Source organism: Diaphorina citri, unplaced genomic scaffold (genome assembly GCF_000475195.1).
Source record: "Diaphorina citri unplaced genomic scaffold, Diaci psyllid genome assembly version 1.1 scaffold567, whole genome shotgun sequence".
Lineage (NCBI taxonomy): Eukaryota > Metazoa > Arthropoda > Insecta > Hemiptera > Psyllidae > Diaphorina > Diaphorina citri.
Window position 1 is genome coordinate 57,267 of NW_007378001.1, and position 18,514 is coordinate 75,780.

General features: G+C 38.2%; 2 protein-coding genes across 2 annotated transcripts; one reads left to right on the forward strand and one right to left on the reverse strand.

The window, feature by feature from the left end:
• Window positions 1-1,777: 1,777 nt before the first annotated feature.
• On the reverse strand, window positions 1,778-5,217 carry LOC103510163 (UPF0454 protein C12orf49 homolog). Its single transcript, XM_026824283.1, has 7 exons — window positions 5,014-5,217; window positions 4,303-4,426; window positions 4,053-4,112; window positions 3,645-3,795; window positions 2,983-3,131; window positions 2,564-2,702; window positions 1,778-2,013 (listed from the first exon to the last, which is right to left on the reverse strand). The coding sequence occupies exons 2-6, from the start codon at window positions 4,342-4,344 to the stop codon at window positions 2,580-2,582; spliced, it is 525 nt and encodes a 174-aa protein (XP_026680084.1). The 5' UTR covers window positions 4,345-4,426; window positions 5,014-5,217; the 3' UTR covers window positions 1,778-2,013; window positions 2,564-2,579.
• Window positions 5,218-5,359: 142 nt separating this feature from the next.
• LOC103510164 (protein disulfide-isomerase TMX3) lies at window positions 5,360-12,029 on the forward strand. Its single transcript, XM_017444471.2, has 9 exons — window positions 5,360-5,563; window positions 5,747-5,841; window positions 6,569-6,735; window positions 8,604-8,844; window positions 8,971-8,975; window positions 9,479-9,763; window positions 10,282-10,474; window positions 11,090-11,309; window positions 11,742-12,029. The coding sequence occupies exons 1-9, from the start codon at window positions 5,515-5,517 to the stop codon at window positions 11,762-11,764; spliced, it is 1,278 nt and encodes a 425-aa protein (XP_017299960.1). The 5' UTR covers window positions 5,360-5,514; the 3' UTR covers window positions 11,765-12,029.
• Window positions 12,030-18,514: the final 6,485 nt, after the last annotated feature.

Sequence of the window (18,514 nt, forward strand, 5' to 3'; positions counted from 1 at the left end):
GTTAATTCACCCGTACAAATGAAGTAATCACTGAAGTGGTCTTAGGTTAGTTATGTACTTGAGTTTTTTCTTCTCATTAAATATGTACGTATAGGACAGGTAAAGGATGGAGATAAGGAAAGCTTTTCGCCTAGAATCACTTCAAAAGGAACTTCTCGAGAGAAAAAAACATGTAAAATGAAAAAATGATCCAAATTTGCTAAAGTCCGACCCACAGATTTGCAACTTTGTTATCAGAAAATTTTGAATTTTCGCTCCGATTAGTGTGCGCGTTAATTAACGCGCCTCGTAATCACTGATCACGTAAGCGGTTCTTTGAAAAATGCGCATTCGCATTCACTTTGCTAGCTTCTCCTATGTTCAATACTTTGATAAGGAGATTTTCCGAAATAAGCTTATATGTATATTGGATGCATTCCCAAGATGGGTTAAAAACTATTCACCTATAAGACATACAAGACAAATGAAGTAGGTAATCGCTGGGAATTTTTCATTTCCTCATTCTATTTATACCTGTGACTTACTTAAAGGACTTGGCGGTATTTTACCTCTTTTTGGCGGTTTTCGGTATAATTTAACAATATCTCGGGAACGGTATGAGCTAGAGACTTGAAATTTGGTATGTAATTCACAAATGTGACAAGGATGCAACACAAAACCTGTGGATTTGGAGTTTTCCGATTTGTTTGGTGTTTATTGATTAGATTTTTCCAATGCAGATAGTTTAGAGTTAACTTTAAAAATCCAACAAGAAGTTAACGGGTGCCCTATTATCAGAAGGCAGTTAATAATGCAGTTGAGATTCGTTCCAAGTTGCCTAGCTGTGATCCTGGTTTTTGGTGAGTTACAAAATTTACCTTTGGAAAAGCCTTAACACTTTGATTTGTGTTTCAACACCAACATAGCTCCCATACAAGAGAATTCTCACTTTGGAATCAAGGAAATATCCTACTTGTGTTGTGTTCAACTTTCTGTCATCTAAGTTCCTCTGTCCTAATTTTCAATATTTCTTTCTGAATCAGGTTGATTATCATTATTGGATGCATTCTCAAGATCGGTTAAAAAATATTCACCTATAAGACATACAAGACAAATGAAGTAATCGCTGGGAATTTTTCATTTCCTCGTTCTATTTATACCTGTAACTTACTTAAAGGATGGTATTTTTGGTACCATTTTTTTTCTCACACATGGCCTTGCTGCTTAGCGTGTAAATAAATATATCAGGTTGCCTACTCTCACTATCGGGTGGCTCAAAAGTTGTGGAACTCAGTGACAGATTTATTGACATTATTAATGAAGAATCAAGCTGGCTTATCATGGTAAGTAACAGCACATAGTTTATTATGGGTAGAAAAAGGTAGAACATGAATTGCACAAGTTAAGCAATGTTGTTCGTGGTATGTTATCTGATTTTGTGACCTCCTGGGCATCAATTATGTGTGCTGGCGGTTTTCAGCTATACCGACTAAACTGTTAGAGATATTGTAAAAGTTACCTAGGTGAAAGAACACGTTTGGTTAAAATAGGTGCTGCAGTTGGCTGACATTTGGTTTTGGCTACAGAATTTTACGAGTGGATGCCCTTCGACTCAACCTTTGCTATTTCTTTAGCCAAGGACATTCAGGCTGGTATACTCACTGTTTATAGTCTTGATGTTATTACTTTCAATACTTTTTCTTACCTGGCGAATAGCTTCACTATAGAGCTGACATTTCACTTTGCCTTGTTGTTGGTGTTGTTGTTATTGTTGTTGTTGTTGTTGTTGTTGTTGTAGCGACTCCGCTCCCTCGTCGGTTGTTTCTTTGCCTTGAGATCCATTGGAAGTATAGGCATTTTCAATACGACTAGATGACTGTAGGTATATATATTAACATCCGTACAATTCGACTAGATGTGTACAATTTCCAATTCTGCTACATATGTACATTTTATTCTGTACATTTTTTTTCAATTCAGCTAGATATGATACATTGTGTACAAGAATATTTACATGTGAAATATACAGGATGTCTGTAATCAGAACGAAACAGAAGGAAATGCAAAATAAAAACGGCTATGAAACACTTGGGAAAAAAATCTTAATCTATCATGTGGTCTGTGTCGTAGCATGTCCATCCCGTAGTATGTCCCTCATCAGATGGGCGAGAAGAGACACAATACTTCCCATTTAGGCGCAATGCACACAAGTGAAACGCGTTATATACATATGCCAACGCATAGTGAGTTTCATGGAGAAGACTCAGTGCGCCCTTCTTAAAGGTAAAAACACACTACCATCATATCACGTGAGCTCACATGACGTGATAGTAGTAGTGTGGCTGTCCTGAACGAAATTACCTACCCTACTATGGGAAAACTTTGAACTACATCTTTCTGACTCCCCATGAGCTCACGTGAGTGCGTTTCTACCTTAAAAGTCGGGCGTCTACGCTTCCAACTTCCAAGACCTTATTTAGACTGCGGAGGTAAAGGGACTTTTCAGTCTCCTCCTAGCACTATAAATGAGGTATATTCTACGAGTATTCTATTCTATTCAATATGACACGGGCTTTAAACTCACCAAAGGAAATCCAATGCTACGAAGGCACAGTGTCGCTCCTATTATAGCAGAACTTGGCCACGGGATTAATATAGGTGTTCTCGTGACGAACACTGGCTGAACTGGTGCGACACGTTTCCCAAACAAACAATGTTGAAGACTATTGTTGATTTTCTATTATAAGCTTTGCGCCTTTCATGGCTACGTTGTGTTGAGGATAAAATTCTTTTCACCAGCATAGTTAGCTTGGAGAGTAGCACACCTGCCTTGTAAGCTTTAGGTTCGATTCCCAGGAGGCGAACTTCATGCTAAATAGATCAGGTTTGTTCTTAGAACGGCTGATTTTTTCCTATCTTGTCCTATTTCTCTCTTCAATTTTGGCATGATAACACCTACATTGTTACAATTCCCTCTATCTAACTTCTTAAAAAAAACCTTACCTTTCCAGGATCCAAACAGCACGCAACACAATACTCATAGGTCACACAACAACCCTCCGTGTTACATGTATCACAGGGATATTGAGGTGATTCCAGCGTAGTAGTGCAACATCCACTACTTTGTACAAGGTCTCTGGCACATACATAACCTGGGAATAAGGGTGAAGGTATTGGTATAAGTAGGGCCATCAGTTTTAATAAAAGCCCTATGTCACTGTAACCACTGTGACCTGGTTAGATCTTTTATGACATAAGGGTCAAAGTCAAAATAATAATGAAAAATAAGAAAATATTCCCTACTAGACAGTGGATTTTATCCAAAACAGATAAGGTTTATTCTCGGACTAGCTGGCTTTATCCCATCCTGTCTTCCTTCTATCTTTAATTTCAGGATGATAAGACCTTAGCAGTTACAGTTCCCTCTATCAAAACTTCTTGAAAAAAATGTCTTTTTTTTTAATGGGAAGGATGTTAATCAAGAGATTAAACTTGGTTTAACTTAAGCAATCTCATAAGTTGAGTCTATTTATTTATTTATTTTAATTATTTTTTTGCCAATCAAGTTGCTCAATTTAAAAGTTGAAAATCTAAACCAAATTTAAATTGTGGGTCTGGCTATAAGAGAACTTTACTGAGCACTCAGCACATTTGAACCTACTTACCTCTATCATCAGCTATGATCAATTTGCCCTGCACAGAGTTACGACATGTAGCAGTATCATTCCGGTTCTCATCATGCCACACAAATTCTTTCACCCGTCGAATCATCATATGATCTTCAGAAGGGCGAAGAATCACATTGGCTTTGTTATTCTGAAAAGAAATTTTTTTCTGTTGAGGTACCAATTTTGTTGAAACTTAGCCTTCAACAAAATTGGAGGTGTAAATAGGTGGATCCTTTAATAACAAACAAATTAAAAAAAGTTTCTCCTGGTGATAAGAGACTTTTTTGGTACAATGAGTGGTATGGGTAAAATTTTCATCTTTGTCTTCTTCTGGTACCATGTTGATTATTAGACATTGGTAATGAAATTGACTAAAATTTTATGAATAAATAAAAATAGTCTTACCACGATGTAAAAGCTCAGAATACAATAAGTCAGTGAGAACACAAATATCAAGCCGAGCACCAGTCGTCGGCGGAGAAAACACATAACACAGAGGGTCCACATTGTGCTTGAGTTGGGGTGACAGCACTGCTCATCTCACTAGAGTAATGAAATTGACTAAAATTTTATGATTAAATTAAAATAGTCTTACCACGATGTAAAAGCTCAGAATACAATAAGTCAGTGAGAACACAAATATCAAGCCAAGCACCAGTCGTCGGCGGAGAAAACACATAACACAGAGGGTCCACATTGTGCTTGAGTTGGGGTGACAGCACTGCTCATCTCACTAGAAGTGGAGGTTTGTTAATACATCAAGCTGAACTGGTCATAATCTGAAATGATTGAACAAAGTTGTATTTTTCTTTTGGAAATGAAAACAATTCCAATGGCATGCCAACTTGGATTTCCTATGATTTGGTACAGGTGCTACCATGCCAAAAAAGTTGTTGTTTTATTTAATAAAAAAAAAGAGGTTTGACAGAGGGAACTGTAACTGCTATGGTCTTATTGTCCCAAAATCAAAGAGAGAAGGAAGACAGGATAGGAGAAAGCCAGCTGTTCCGAGAACGAACATTATCCCATCAGGATAAAATCTGCCCCGGGTGGGAATTGAACCCACGGCTCAGCGCTTACAAGGCAGACGCACTAACAACTAAGCTAAGTAGGCTGGCCCAAAAAAAAAAGTTAAAATGAGCTTCAGAAAAGGGTAATTTCTGAAAGGAAATACAACTAGAATTGAAATCAGTTCAATTTAATTTAATTAAGGTTGTCTTGATCTAGCTGAAAATATAGACTATAAAACATACAACGTACTTGATACTTACACTCTATGAATTGCAAATTTGTTTTGAACAGTGTGAAATCACTGGTTTGAACAAAATCTTCATAATAATAGAACTTCAACTAGGTAAGTACTTACCTCTTAGCTATGTTACTGAGAGAAGCTATTTTACTCTGGTAATTCAAAGGGGTTCGATATAATTTCAAGGGGACAGGTAAAGGATGGAGATAAGGAAAGATTTTCGCCTAGAATCACTTCAAAAGGAACTTCTCAAGAGAAAAAACCATGTAAAAAGATCCAAATTTGCTGAAGTCCGACCCACAGATTTGCAACTTTGTTATCAGAAAATTTTGAATTTTCGCTCCGATTACTGTGCGCGTTAATTAACGCGCCTCGTAATCACTGATCGTGTAAGCGGTTCTTTGAAAAATGCGCATTCGCATTCACTTTGCTAGCTTCTCCTATGTTCAATACTTTGATAAGGAGATTTTCCGAAATTTTCCTGTGGATTTGGATTTGGAGTTTTCCGATTTGTTTGGTGTTTATTGATTAGATTTTTCCAATGCAGATAGTTTAGAGTTAACTTTAAAAATCCAACAAGAAGTTAACGGGTGCCCTATTATCAGAAGGCAGTTAATAATGCAGTTGAGATTCGTTCCAAGTTGCCTAGCTGTGATCCTGGTTTTTGGTGAGTTACAAAATTTACCTTTGGAAAAGCCTTAACACTTTGATTTGTGTTTCAACACCAACATAGCTCCCATACAAGAGAATTCTCACTTTGGAATCAAGGAAATATCCTACTTGTGTTGTGTTCAACTTTCTGTCATCTAAGTACCTCTCTCCTAATTTTCAATATTTCTTTCTGTATCAGGTTGCCTGCTCTCACTATCAGGTGCCTCAAAAGTTGTGGAACTCAGTGACAGATTTATTGACATTATCAATGAAGAATCAAGCTGGCTTATCATGGTAAGTAAGTATCAGTACGTACTTGACAATAGTTATAACTAGTATAGCTCCACTATACATTAGTAATAGAAAACAATCAATGTAATAGAAAGTAAAAAGGCAGAAGATAAATTGCCCAAGTTAAGGAAAGTTGTTTGAAGTTATTATCTGATTGGGTGATCTCCTGGGCATCAAGCATCAACGATGTGCTGCCGGCTTTTCCTGGCCCCAATTAGGCTGGGTGAGGTTAATATGAGGAGGAGTTGCGTAGCTTGTTGCTGGATGACAGGTATACTTACGTCACTACAAACTATAGGTATCACCACTATGTATACCTAGTTATAAAGTGACATAAAGTCCATATAAATCAGTATCTTCAGTTGTATCAATGTGTTAATAGAATTGAATTAAAAAATAGCTTGTTACTTACTCTTTTTCATAATTTGATTTCAGTTCTATGCTCCATGGTGTGCTCATTGCAAACGATTGGAACCCATATGGGCTCATGTGGCACAAAACTTAGCCCGTGTGTCCAGTATTCGAGTCGGCAAACTAGATTGCAGAGAAGGTGTGTAGCTTGTTGCTGGATGGCAGGGATACTTATGTCACTACAAACTTTAGTACCAATATGCATACATAGTTTGGGACTTAAAGCCCCTATTAATCAGTCTCTTCAGTGATATTAATGTCTCAACAGAATTGAATGTAAAATTAGTCTTTCACAATTTCTCATTAATTCTGATTTCAGTTCTACGCTCCATGGTGTGCCCATTGCAAACGATTGGAACCCATATGGGCTCATGTGGCACAAAACTTAGCCCGTGTGTCCAGTATTCGAGTCGGCAAACTAGATTGCACTGTGCATACCAATACATGTAGGAAGTTCAATGTACGGATGTATCCCACCATTATGTTGTAAGTATCTCTGCTGATTCCAACAGTCATGTCTGGATTGTAAAAAAAAAAAAAAAATGTGATAGGTACCTTTAGTAGGCTCTATTATTGACCGAATGATAGGTCTATGTTTTAACTCGACCATTTTGTATTTGGTTTGGATGTTTATTTGTTTGTCTGTTCCGCTATAACTCCCAATTGCCATGTCTGTAATCAGAACGAAACAGAAGGAAATACAAAATAAAAACGGCTATGAAACACTTGGGAAAAAAAATCTTAATCTGCACTTCGAAAAAATCTTAATCTGCACTTGGAAAAAATCTTAATCTATTATGTGGTCTGTGTCGTAGCATGTCCATCCCGTAGTATGTCCCTCATCAGATGGACGAGAAGAGACACAATACTTCTCGTTTAGGCGCAATGCACACTAGTGAAACGCGTTATATACATATGCCAACGCATAGTGAGTTTCATGGAGAAGACTCAGTGCGCCCTTCTAGAAGGTAAAAACACACTACCATCATATCACGTGAGATCACGTGACGTGATAGTAGTGTGGCTATCCTAAACGAAATTACCTACAATTCAATACTATGGGAAAACTTTGAACTACATCTTTCTGACTCCCCATGACCTCACGTGAGTGCGATGACCTCACGTGAGTGCGTTTCTATCTTAAAAGTCGCGCGTCTACGCTTCCAACTTCCAAGACCTTATTTAGACTGCGGGGGTAAAGGGACTTTTCAGTCTCCTCCTAGCAATATAAATGTAAATGCAGTTTCTTTGTGTTATTATGTCACAACTTTGGTGCTCACTGCAGCATTGTAGGATTTTTCTCAATATCTCAATAATCCTAAAATCCAATGTTTACCTACCATGCTGGCACCGGTCGCTATGCGCATTTACATGTCATAGCTACTCATTTTCCTCACGAGGCTGAGTGGGCCCCGCGACAGCCAGTCACGGAATCAATCATTTGCTTGATACAAATTTGACACCGCCGGGAATCGAACCCGGGTCTCCCGCATGCAAGGCGAGCGCAGTGACCACTACGTCATGGGAGCTGACTCCTAACAGTATAAATGAGGTATATTCTACGAGTATTCTATTCTATTCAATGTGCGACGGGCTTTAAACTCACCAAAGGAAATCCAATGCTACGAAGGCATAGTGTCGCTCCTATTATAGCAGAACTTGGCCACGGGATTAATATAGGTGTTCTCGTGACGAACACTGGCTGAACTGGTGCGACACGTTGCGAGACAAAGCTCCCACGGGTCGCTCACCGACGCGAACAGGATGTTCTTGTGGTGAAACGTTGCTGATTCGACATGGAGGACTTTTTCCAGGAGCTCTTTCTGTGAAATAAAAATCAACAAATTGATAAGAAGACTAGAAGAGAAGAAGTGAAAATAATTAAATGCTCAGACAGAACTAAAGAGTCCCTTCACCAGCAGTAGGTAATTAAAAAAAAAAAAAAAAAAAAAAAAAAGGTTCCCCTTCCGCTATAACTCCTAATTGCCTGGTCTGATTTTGATGAAATTTGGTACACATCTTCGTTGAATCAAAACACATCAATCCTTGAAATTTGGGGCCCCAAAGCTGAACAGAGCCCCCAGTACATTCTTCAAATACACTACAATCCCCCAATACAGTTGCCACGCTGATCAATACATATTCATATGCATGGGAAGTCAAGTCCTTTTATATTTCATTTTATTATTTTTTTTCTACTGTATTTGATTGTTGTATGTGTTTGTTTAGTTTTAGTGTATTTTTTTCTATTGTCATTTTTGTTTAAAGGGTTAGTCCCGTAAATAAATAAATATTATTATAATTGATTTTTTTTTTTTATGTCATCTGTATTTAAATTTATTTTCTACTTTCAGTATCAAAGGCACCGACATCCATTTTACATTTCAAGGAGATCGCAACACAGAGGACATTATCAATTTTGCTCTGCGAGTGTCTGGTCCACCTGTGCTCAAAATCACCAAGTCTAAATCCATCGAGGAGCTGAAGAACAAAAATCAAGTGTTCTTCTTGTATGTGGGACCCCCAGATACAAACCATCCTCTTTATGTAAATATTAGTATTATTATTATTGTTTTTTTTTTTTTTCATCCTGACATCATCCTGAAATTGAAGAGAAAATAAGGACAGGCAAGGATAAAGTTCATCCAGAGCCAGAATCGAACCTGTGAGATAACACTTTTGAGGCAGATGTGCTACCTTTCGAGTTCAAGGCTTTCTCAGGTCAAGTTTTTTATTGATAGATTATAAACTGATTTATCATGTCGAAATTAGATTGAATAAAAATCTGAAACTAATCATTTGGGTTAAAAAAAAAAAAAAAAAAAAAAAAAAATGCTTGTTATGGTAAGGATTAGTGTAGCCAGCTCAGTTAGCTTGGAGGGTAGCGCGCCTGCTTTGTTAGCGCTAGGTTGCGGGTTCGATTCCCGCCCGGGGCGGAATTATCCTAATCAGATAAATTTTATCCTCGGAACGGCTGGCTTTCTCCTATCCTGTCTTCCTTCTCTCTTCAATTTCGGGATGATAAGAGTTTAAGATCTTCATTGTTACAATTCCCTCTATCACACCTAAAAAAAAAAAGACTCTCCTCGCATTTTAATTTTTTAAAAAACCTTTTTGTGATACATATCTCTAACTCTTGGGTCATAAGAAGCAAGCATCGAACTCCCAAAATACGGCCAGAACAACGCTTACCGTTTTTCCGATATTAATAAAACCAATCTCTATGGAGATTTAAAAAACCCACAACCCACTCCTTTCGTTCAATTTCAGGCCCTGTGATAGGTCATCCGGAAGAGGACATCCAGTCCAATCTCACCCAATGGATAAACACCGAGCGATTCGAAACCTTCATGAAGGTCACGTCGAACAACATAGACGACTTTCTCAGCACGAACAAGTACCTTGTGCTGGCGGTGGTCGAGGAGAATAAGCTCAAACAAGTACCCTCGCACATGATTCACTTCAGAAGTATGATACACAATATTATTAAACAACATCGGAGCAAATATCACAGGTAAATAGACAACCTGCTTTGGTGATGTAGTGGTCAAGACGTTCGCCTGCTAAAAAAAAAGATGGGTGTTTCATCTCCGCTTTTATCTAGTAGAAATGAAACAAGAGGGAACTGTAACTAAGGTTTTATCGTCCTGAAAGTGAAGAGAGAAGGAAGACAGGACAGGAGAACAAACTTTGTTTTATGAAAAGATTGTACCGTCAGCTCCCATGGCGTAGTGGTCACTGCGCTCGCCTTGCACGCGGGAGACCCGGGTTCGATTACCTGCGGGGTCAAGAATTTTGTATCATCCAAATGATTGATTCCGTGACTGACTGTTGCGGGGCCCACTCAGCCTCGTGAGGAAAATGAGTAGCTATGACATATAAATGTCCTCAGGGGATAATGTTCGTTCTCAGAACGGCTGGCTTTCTCCTATCCTGTCTTCCTTCTCTCTTCGATTTCAGGACGATAGGACCCTAGCAGTTACAGTTTCCTCTGTCAAACCTCTTCTAAAAAATCTCAATTCCCTGTTCCAGACATTTCCAGTTCGGTTGGATCGGATCTCCAGAGCTGGCCAACCGCATAGCCATGCAATACCTCTCCCTACCTCACCTCATAGTGCTCAATTCCACCACCAACCATCATCATATTCCTGAAGATGAACCTCTTCAGTTAACGCATGAGGCGGTGGTTATGTTTCTCGACTCTGTACTCAACCAGTCTGCTCAGGTAAGATTTAAAATGACCTAAGTAAGAAATATGTACTTTTAAAATTCGGTAAAATGACCTAGTAGTCAAATAACCCGACATTTGCAAACAACAACAACAACAACAACAACACTTTTAAAATGACCTATATTGGCCTATGTAGGTAAGAAACACTTTTAAAATAAACCTAAAAAAAGAAAACCTTTAAAATGACCTTGGTAAGAAACATTGACTTTTAAAATGACCCTGCTAAGAATCTTTTATAATGACCAAGATAAGTATACTTAACCACCATCATATCCCTCAAGATGAACCTCTTCAGTTAACGCATGAGGCGGTGGTTATGTTTCTCGACTCTGTACTCAACCAGTCTGCTCAGGTAAGATTCTCCCCTTTGCAAATAGGTACTTTCTTTGAATACTTTCTTTTTAAGGGTAGAAGTCTTATCGTCCCGAAATCGAAGAGAGAAGGAAGACAGAATAGGAGAAAGCCAGCCGTTCCGAGAACGAATATTAAGCGTTCAGGATAAAATGCGCCCCGGGCGGGAATCGAACCCGCGGCCTAGCGCTTACAAGGCAGACGCGCTACCAACCAAGCTAACTAGGCTGGCCTATTTTATTTTATTACCTTTTTCAGGTATACGGAGGTAATAATGTGGGTACCAAGCTATATCGAATGTATTTCGACACTGCTTCCTCACTATCGGATATGTGGCGAGGGAACCCGGTACTCATGACTGTACTGCTCATTGTTCCCTCCATGTTTTTGCTGCTCATTTTGTACTCGATTTGTTGCGGTAATATTCTGGATGCTGACGAGGACGAGGAAGATGATTGTGGCTATTCGACGGATAATGGTGAGTGAAGTGTTGTTTTTTTTACCTTTTCTTGGGGGATCGAACCCTCGACCTAGCGCTTTTAAAGTAGACGCGCTACTCCCCAAGCTAACTTGGCTGACCGTAAATTAAGTTTTTTTCTGGATCACCTGTATAGATCTGTGGTTTCAAGATTGGTTTTCCTCCAATGTTACAGATCGAAAAGTTTCCCTTCCTTGCCGTCCTGCTGTCCTGCACTCTTCTCATCCATGTTCTTTTTTTTTTTTCAAGAGGTGTTAAATCGAATAAAGAAGGAGGACAGGGTATCAGATTAATACAGCGCACAAGGCAGACGCGCCACCCTCCTTGGCTGGTCGTAAATAAAGTTCTTTAAAATATTCAAAATATCCTATGCATAGAAAAATCATCTTCAACGGATGACTGAGTTGAAATTTCCTTGTCTTTTTGTTTCAGAATACCACGAGAAGAAAGAATAAGCGCCTCCTCCAGAATGATGGACAAAGTCAACCTCATGTGGACGAGCCTTGGATAAGATCAAAAATTCCAATCCTCACTATCCTATCAAGTCATGTTTTCCAGTCAGAGTATGTTCAACATATTTTTCTTCTTCTTTCACTTTACCTTTATCCCACTTTCATTTGGGGTCATTTTGGGGTCAGTATTATTTATTACTTCCTCTCTTCTCCATCCCCTCTCTCCCAAATCCTTTCTTTTTTCTCCCACGCAACGTCTGATTCAAAATATTCTTATCGATTCACGAGTCAGTTCTGTTTGACCACACATGAAACTGCATCCTTAATCCTAACTCGGTGTATTCTGTGTTCGGACGTCCAAAAATGGACATAGAACGCCCGCGGCTACTCAAGAACAAGTTGAAAACTTACGGAGAGTTCATAACCGCCTAATACTCTCATACTATAAGAATCTAGGCAGCTCGCTCATTGGTTCCAAGTTGTAATGTTATGTCACAATGCCCGTTTTCCACCATAGTGCCTTGTGAAAGTTAGCGCCTGCCTTGTAAAAGCTCGTTCTTGGAACGGCTGGCTTTCTCCTACCCTGCCCGCTCTTTGATTTCGGGACGATTAGACCTCCTCCTCCTTCTTCTTAAAAGAGAGGTTTCATAGAGTAAACTCTTACAACTAAGGTCTTATCATCTCGAAATCCGAGAACGAACATTATCCGTTCAGGATAAAATCCGCCCTGGGCGGGAATCGAACCGGCGCGGCGACCTAGAGCTTACAAGGCAGACGCGCTATACCAACCGAGCTAACTAAGCTGGCTGTCCGGTAGGTAATATTCCAGTCATTACCCGTTGATTAGGTAGGGTAAGTGTACCATTTATTCGCCCACCTAAAAAAACGTCCATTTATTGGCCTACCTGCCCACATTTATTTTTCTAATTTTCGTTTTTATGACTACACTTTTTGAATAGCACTGGTTCGATAGCAGTCTTTAAGCCCTTTCTTTTGATGAAATTGGATCTTGAAAAAGTTCGTCCAGTTCAGACTTATGTGGCGTATGGTACAGGTGGGCCAATAAATGGTACGTTTTTTAGGTGGGCGAATAAATGGTACACTTACCCTATGACCAAATAGTTTAGTCCGTTTCTGTACTACCAAATACAATATTATGTAGGTACTTGTCAATTTTTTAATTACTAGGGTGCATTCCAACGGCCGAACTCCGGATACAAGAAATTTCCATCTGGATTTGGACCGATCGTCTGCCCACAGGAATCAAGTTGCGTTCTTGGATTGAGAGACGCGGCAGAGAAGAGGTACCACAAATTTCATTCGTAACAACTTGTAAACACGGACATTATCCGAAGTAACGTAACTATAAAAATATCTTCCTTTTGTTCCTATATAAGTACCCCCAATGGTACTTTTCAGGAACGGTTTGAATGATTTATTTCATAACCTTAATTAATTTATTTTTGTACCAAAATTGAACACAGTTTAATATTATTCAATAGATACAGAGATAAATTTAAATTATTTATGAAAGAAACTGAAAAGGGTTTTGATGTCCATCCAACCCAGCCTCCCCAACCCACACCACTGTCAATATCAACAAGAAAGGCAGTCAAAAAAGTATTCTCTTACTGTATCAAATCTAATCATACAGATTAGAGAAATATTCTAAATCCATATGCTTTTCAAAATCACAATTTCATCTCTTGGGATTATTACTCGTGTGTGAACGGCCGAACTCCGGATACAAGAAATATCTATCTGAATAATTTGGACCGATCGTCTGCCCACAGGAATCAAGTTGCGTTCTTGGATTAAGAGACGCGGCAGAGAGGTACCACAAAATCACAAATTTCATTCGTAACAACTTGTAAACACAGACATTATCCGAAGTAACGTAACTATAAAAATATCTTCCTTTTGTTCCTATTATAAGTACCCCCAATGGTACTTTTCAGGAACGGTTTGAATGATTTATTTCATTAAAATTCTTGCTTCTGTCTTGATTCTATATTTCATTGTTGTTTTCCAAATAATATTTCTGTATTTAGTAACTGTTAGGCATTGTTTTGTTTTGTTGACCATACCTACCTATCTACTTGGGTGAGTTTTTGTGGTGTAAAGTGCTTTGTGATTACATTTTTTCGCAGATACCTATCGGATTTTTTTTTGTAAAGTGACTTTGTAATAAGACTAAGACAAATCTCTATATATATGTAAAAGAGAAATATGGACGGGTCATGTATGTATGTAAGTAATTTAGAGAGAAACAAAATAAATCTTTATTTAGAACTGCTCAAATAATATTTTGAGTTGCCCATTGACACAGTATACCTATCAGACTGGAAGTTATAAAACAAATACCTACCTACTTCGGGCACTTTATGTTTAAAAGAACAAACCATGTTATTCTCAAAGGAAATAAGAAAATAAAGCAGGACTTTACAAGCAGTTTGAAGCAGTATGTCAGAAGCTGAGAGATTACCCCAGAGTGCTAGTTCTTCTAATGGATCAAAAGCGAAACTGCTGGCTGAGGAGTAAGTACCAAGTACCAACTTACCTAATAAACTTACCTATTTATAAATAGGTAAGTATACTTACTGCCAAGGCCATTTGAAGCCTAGAAGACTTTTTGCCTCGCCAAACTGTTCTGTCTTTCTGTCTTAACTGTTCTGTTCTCTTTACCTATTTATATACATATTTTATTTATTTATTTACACGCTAAGCAACAAGGCCATGTGCTATTTATATATAAAAATAAAATAGGTATTATTGGTATTTTGGAAGAGGTTTTTGATACAGGGAGTTCTAAGAACGGAGGTGTTATCGTCTCGAAATCGAAGAGTGGAAGACAGCCGAGCCGTTCCGCGAAGAACTCATCTGTTCCAAAGTTCCAACCAAACTAGGCTGGTAACGTAATAAGGGATTTCTCATAGATTCGAAATAAAGAACGAAAGAATACGTAAATGCAGTTTCTTTGTATTATTATGTCATAACTTTGGTGCTCACTGCAGCATTGTAGGATTTTCCCAATATCTCAATAATCCTAACATCCAATGTCCAATGTTTACCTACCATGCTGGCACCGGTCGCTATGCGCATTTATATGTCATAGCTACCGTCATCTGAGGTGACTTTGCACCTGCCCGGGTGACTTTGCACCAAATCAGTAAAATGTTTTGAATGCTGACTGAATGCTTCTGGAGGAAGTAAAAAAATATTTAAAAATATGATAAAACAGCTGATATCTTTGTGAAAAAACATATGAGCACTTTGAGGTTATGTTTACTTTCATTTTAGAGTTATCAGTCGTTGAAGCAGGACCCCTTGAAAGCAGTGTGAAAAAGCTCCGGAAAATTTCAAAGCTGCAGCAGTCCCATGGTGTGATAGGCTAAGTGTAAATATATGATTAACTTCTAAATTTAGTCTGCAAGCTGTTTAAAAAGGTTTTATAGTGCTATCTTCCACTAAAATCAAGTAATTTGCCTTAATCTGACATAATGTCATTTCCTCGTATTTCTGGGGTGAGATTGCACCATGGTGCAATGTCACCACCTATGAAAACCACTTGTTACTAATCTGATATTTACTTGGTGAAAAGTCACCTCGCAATATAGTTATTTATCTTGGTATTTTGAAAAAATTAGGTCTTAAGCAAGAGAATAACATGTGTAATAAGAATTTAAAAAAAAAACGGTAGGTAGGAATTTTTTTGGGGGAAAAAATACTATAAAAATTGACCGAACTGTATCGTGTTTGGTATCGAAAAAATTGTAAGAATGTCCTCTTTCTAATTCCGTTGAGAACATTGCACCAGGTATTGTGTGAAAGCCACAGTAGATGGTTGAAATTTTTGGTGCAATGTCAACCCGTCCTATGGGAGACTTTGCACCAAACTTTGACAAAAAAAAAAAAAAGAAGACACGTAAATTATAATCTATTAATTAAAATTGTCAGCTAAACTCTTTGGCTACACTACCTTTTCATAGCCATTTTAACGTAGAAAATATTGGCTGCAAAGTTATAAGCAAGGTATCCTAAAATTGGTGAGTACAAGTGGTGCAAAGTCACCCCTCAGGTTATACGGTACTCATTTCCTCACGGAGGCTGAGAGTGGGCCCGCAACAGCCATCCACGGAAATCCAATCATTTGCATGATACAAATTTCTTGACCGCCGCCGGGAATCGAACCCGGGTCTCCGCGTGGCAAGGCGAACGCCGCAGTGACGACCACTAACGCCATGGGAAGCTGACCTGAACGGAAGAATACGTCCTTGGTATCACCAATGATTGACACTGCATTTACTTAGATACCTAGTACCATTGTCTATTACTTGATCGAATCAGATTAGATATAGGGAAGGTGAGTTTCAAAGGTGTGATCTGAGAAGATGAAAGAGTCAGGGCCCCAAGTTCAGATTTCCGGGAGATTTTTTGTTTGTTTATTATTTTTTTTTTTTTCATTTAACTATGTCATGTATTTGAGCGGCTCGACCCCACCTTGTAGTAAACGCCAGTTTTTGATTTCCCGCCCGGCGCGGAATTTATCCTGCAACGGATGTTCGTTCTCGGAACGGCTGGCTTTCTCCTCTCCTGTCTTTCTTCGCTTTCAAAACGATTAAGACCCCAGTTGTTACAGCTCCCTCGATCAAACCTCTTCTAGAAAGGGGGGGGGGAGGGTTTAGGTAATCATCCTAACTTACTTCCGTTGTTAAATACTGTTTTTTTTTTTAAAAAAAACAAGAGAAAAGACGAAAAAATCGCCCCTGATCAACATCTATTCACTGATCCATTGATCGAATGACGATGATGATGATGAACCAAAAACCTGAGATGATCTAACAATAACCTCACCCTATACTCTGGTAAACCAAAAAAAAACATGACACTATAACCATAATAGTAATAATAATAATAATAATAATAGATAATGAAATACGATAATAATAATAATAAATTAATAATAGATAATAATAATAATAATAATAATAATAATAATAATAATAATAATAATAATAATAATAATAACATGACACTATACCGTGTATTAAATCACCGCCATGAGGTGATATGACACCTCAACTTTTGTACGGCTTGTCCGGGTGGTACAAGAAACTGTGCTTAGTTTCAGGAAGGGGCCAAATTTACAGTTAAAACTGTTAAAAGGTAAAATTAAGGTCTGCCGCTGTCGCTTATTGGAAGCGTAAGTCACGCGACTTTTTAGTAGTGCGGAGTCGCGCGATGCCGCCTGAAAATCCAAACATATGAAACAGATCTCTCAGGCCCACCATTCACTCTCAGACCGCCTGACGGACCTCGGTCTGACAGATAGGTGTGTCAGATTTTCTGAGCGTCCGTGGCAAGCATCACATTGGAGTCTCGCGACTTAGGTCTCCTGCAGTGTGAAAGGTCTCACTCTAGGTATTATTTTCAAATTTTCATAGTTTTGGATTGCAGTGTTGGGTCCCTTTTCTACATCGGGAGGGCACGTGGGGGTCCTTTTTCGTGAGCTGTATACACTTCGAAGTGATCACTGAACTACTAGGGGTAGGTAGCCGGTTTTTATGGAACCACCCTGACAAAGATTTTTGCTCGTAATCCATACCTCAATATGACGCGAAAAAAATACGCCAATGATAATAAAGTCATAAAAAACTTACCTTACCTTCCTAAGGTCTGAGTCATAATAATTATGTCCCCGCGCCTTAAAAAACTATTCGCAAAATCAGTTTAAGGTTATGACACATGTGATTTTTTCAGCATAACTAACTAGTGACTAGAATTTGAGTTTAGGGTTTAAGTACCGATTCTTATACATTTTAGTTTTTAGTCAGTAGGTATATACCTACTTTACTGAAATCAGTTTTTAGATATTTACGTAGGTAGGTACCTAACATATTTTTAATAGTTTTCAGTCAGAATAGGTTGTTTTACCTACTAAAATCAACTTATTAATTTATTTACTTATCTAATATTAGGTACCTACTTACCCATTTTTGATTTTAGATAGGTAGGTAAGGTACCTATTTTTTTACTTCCTACTATTTATTTCAAGGCAAAAATACTCCGTTTAGTTACGAAGTAGTACCTACCTCTAGTTACCTAGCTATTTTTAGTATTTTTCCCCCCTTTGATATTTTTTTTCCATCCAAAGATTCTAAAGCACTCTTTAAGTACCTACCTCTTATTCTTGGCCAAGTCTCAACTAATAGTTCTATAGGCCTCCGAGATGATTTTTCTAGTAGGCAGGCAACAAGTTTTCAATTGGTTTTAATAATAATTGATGTAATTGAGTGCGTCACATGTAGATGTCTACAAGAAAAAAAGTGCGAGTTATTTTTTTACGTTCAGAAACAGTTAGTAGTGCGAGTAAAAAAGTTCCGGAAGTCTCTGTAAAAAGTGTTTACCGGTTAGGTTCTGTGTAAAAATACAAGAAGTTTAGTGGCTAAAAACAGTTCTGTGATAAAAGAAAGCTCCGGGTTTTCTAAAATCTAAACAAACATATTATTGCAGTGCTCTATTCTTTTTTCTCCGTTATTAGTAGATTTATAAAGTAGGTAGGGAAGTAGAAATAAATTAAGTACCTAATAAAAAAAAGCACAGCTATCAAAGACAATGCACGAAAAACACCATCAGGGGCGATCCTATTATTTGAATCGGGCCCCGTCTAAAAGGTAGGTAATGAAATCGAAAAAATCTGGTGTGAACATCACACGACTTTCTATTACATTTGCGGAATACGTATTTGAAAAA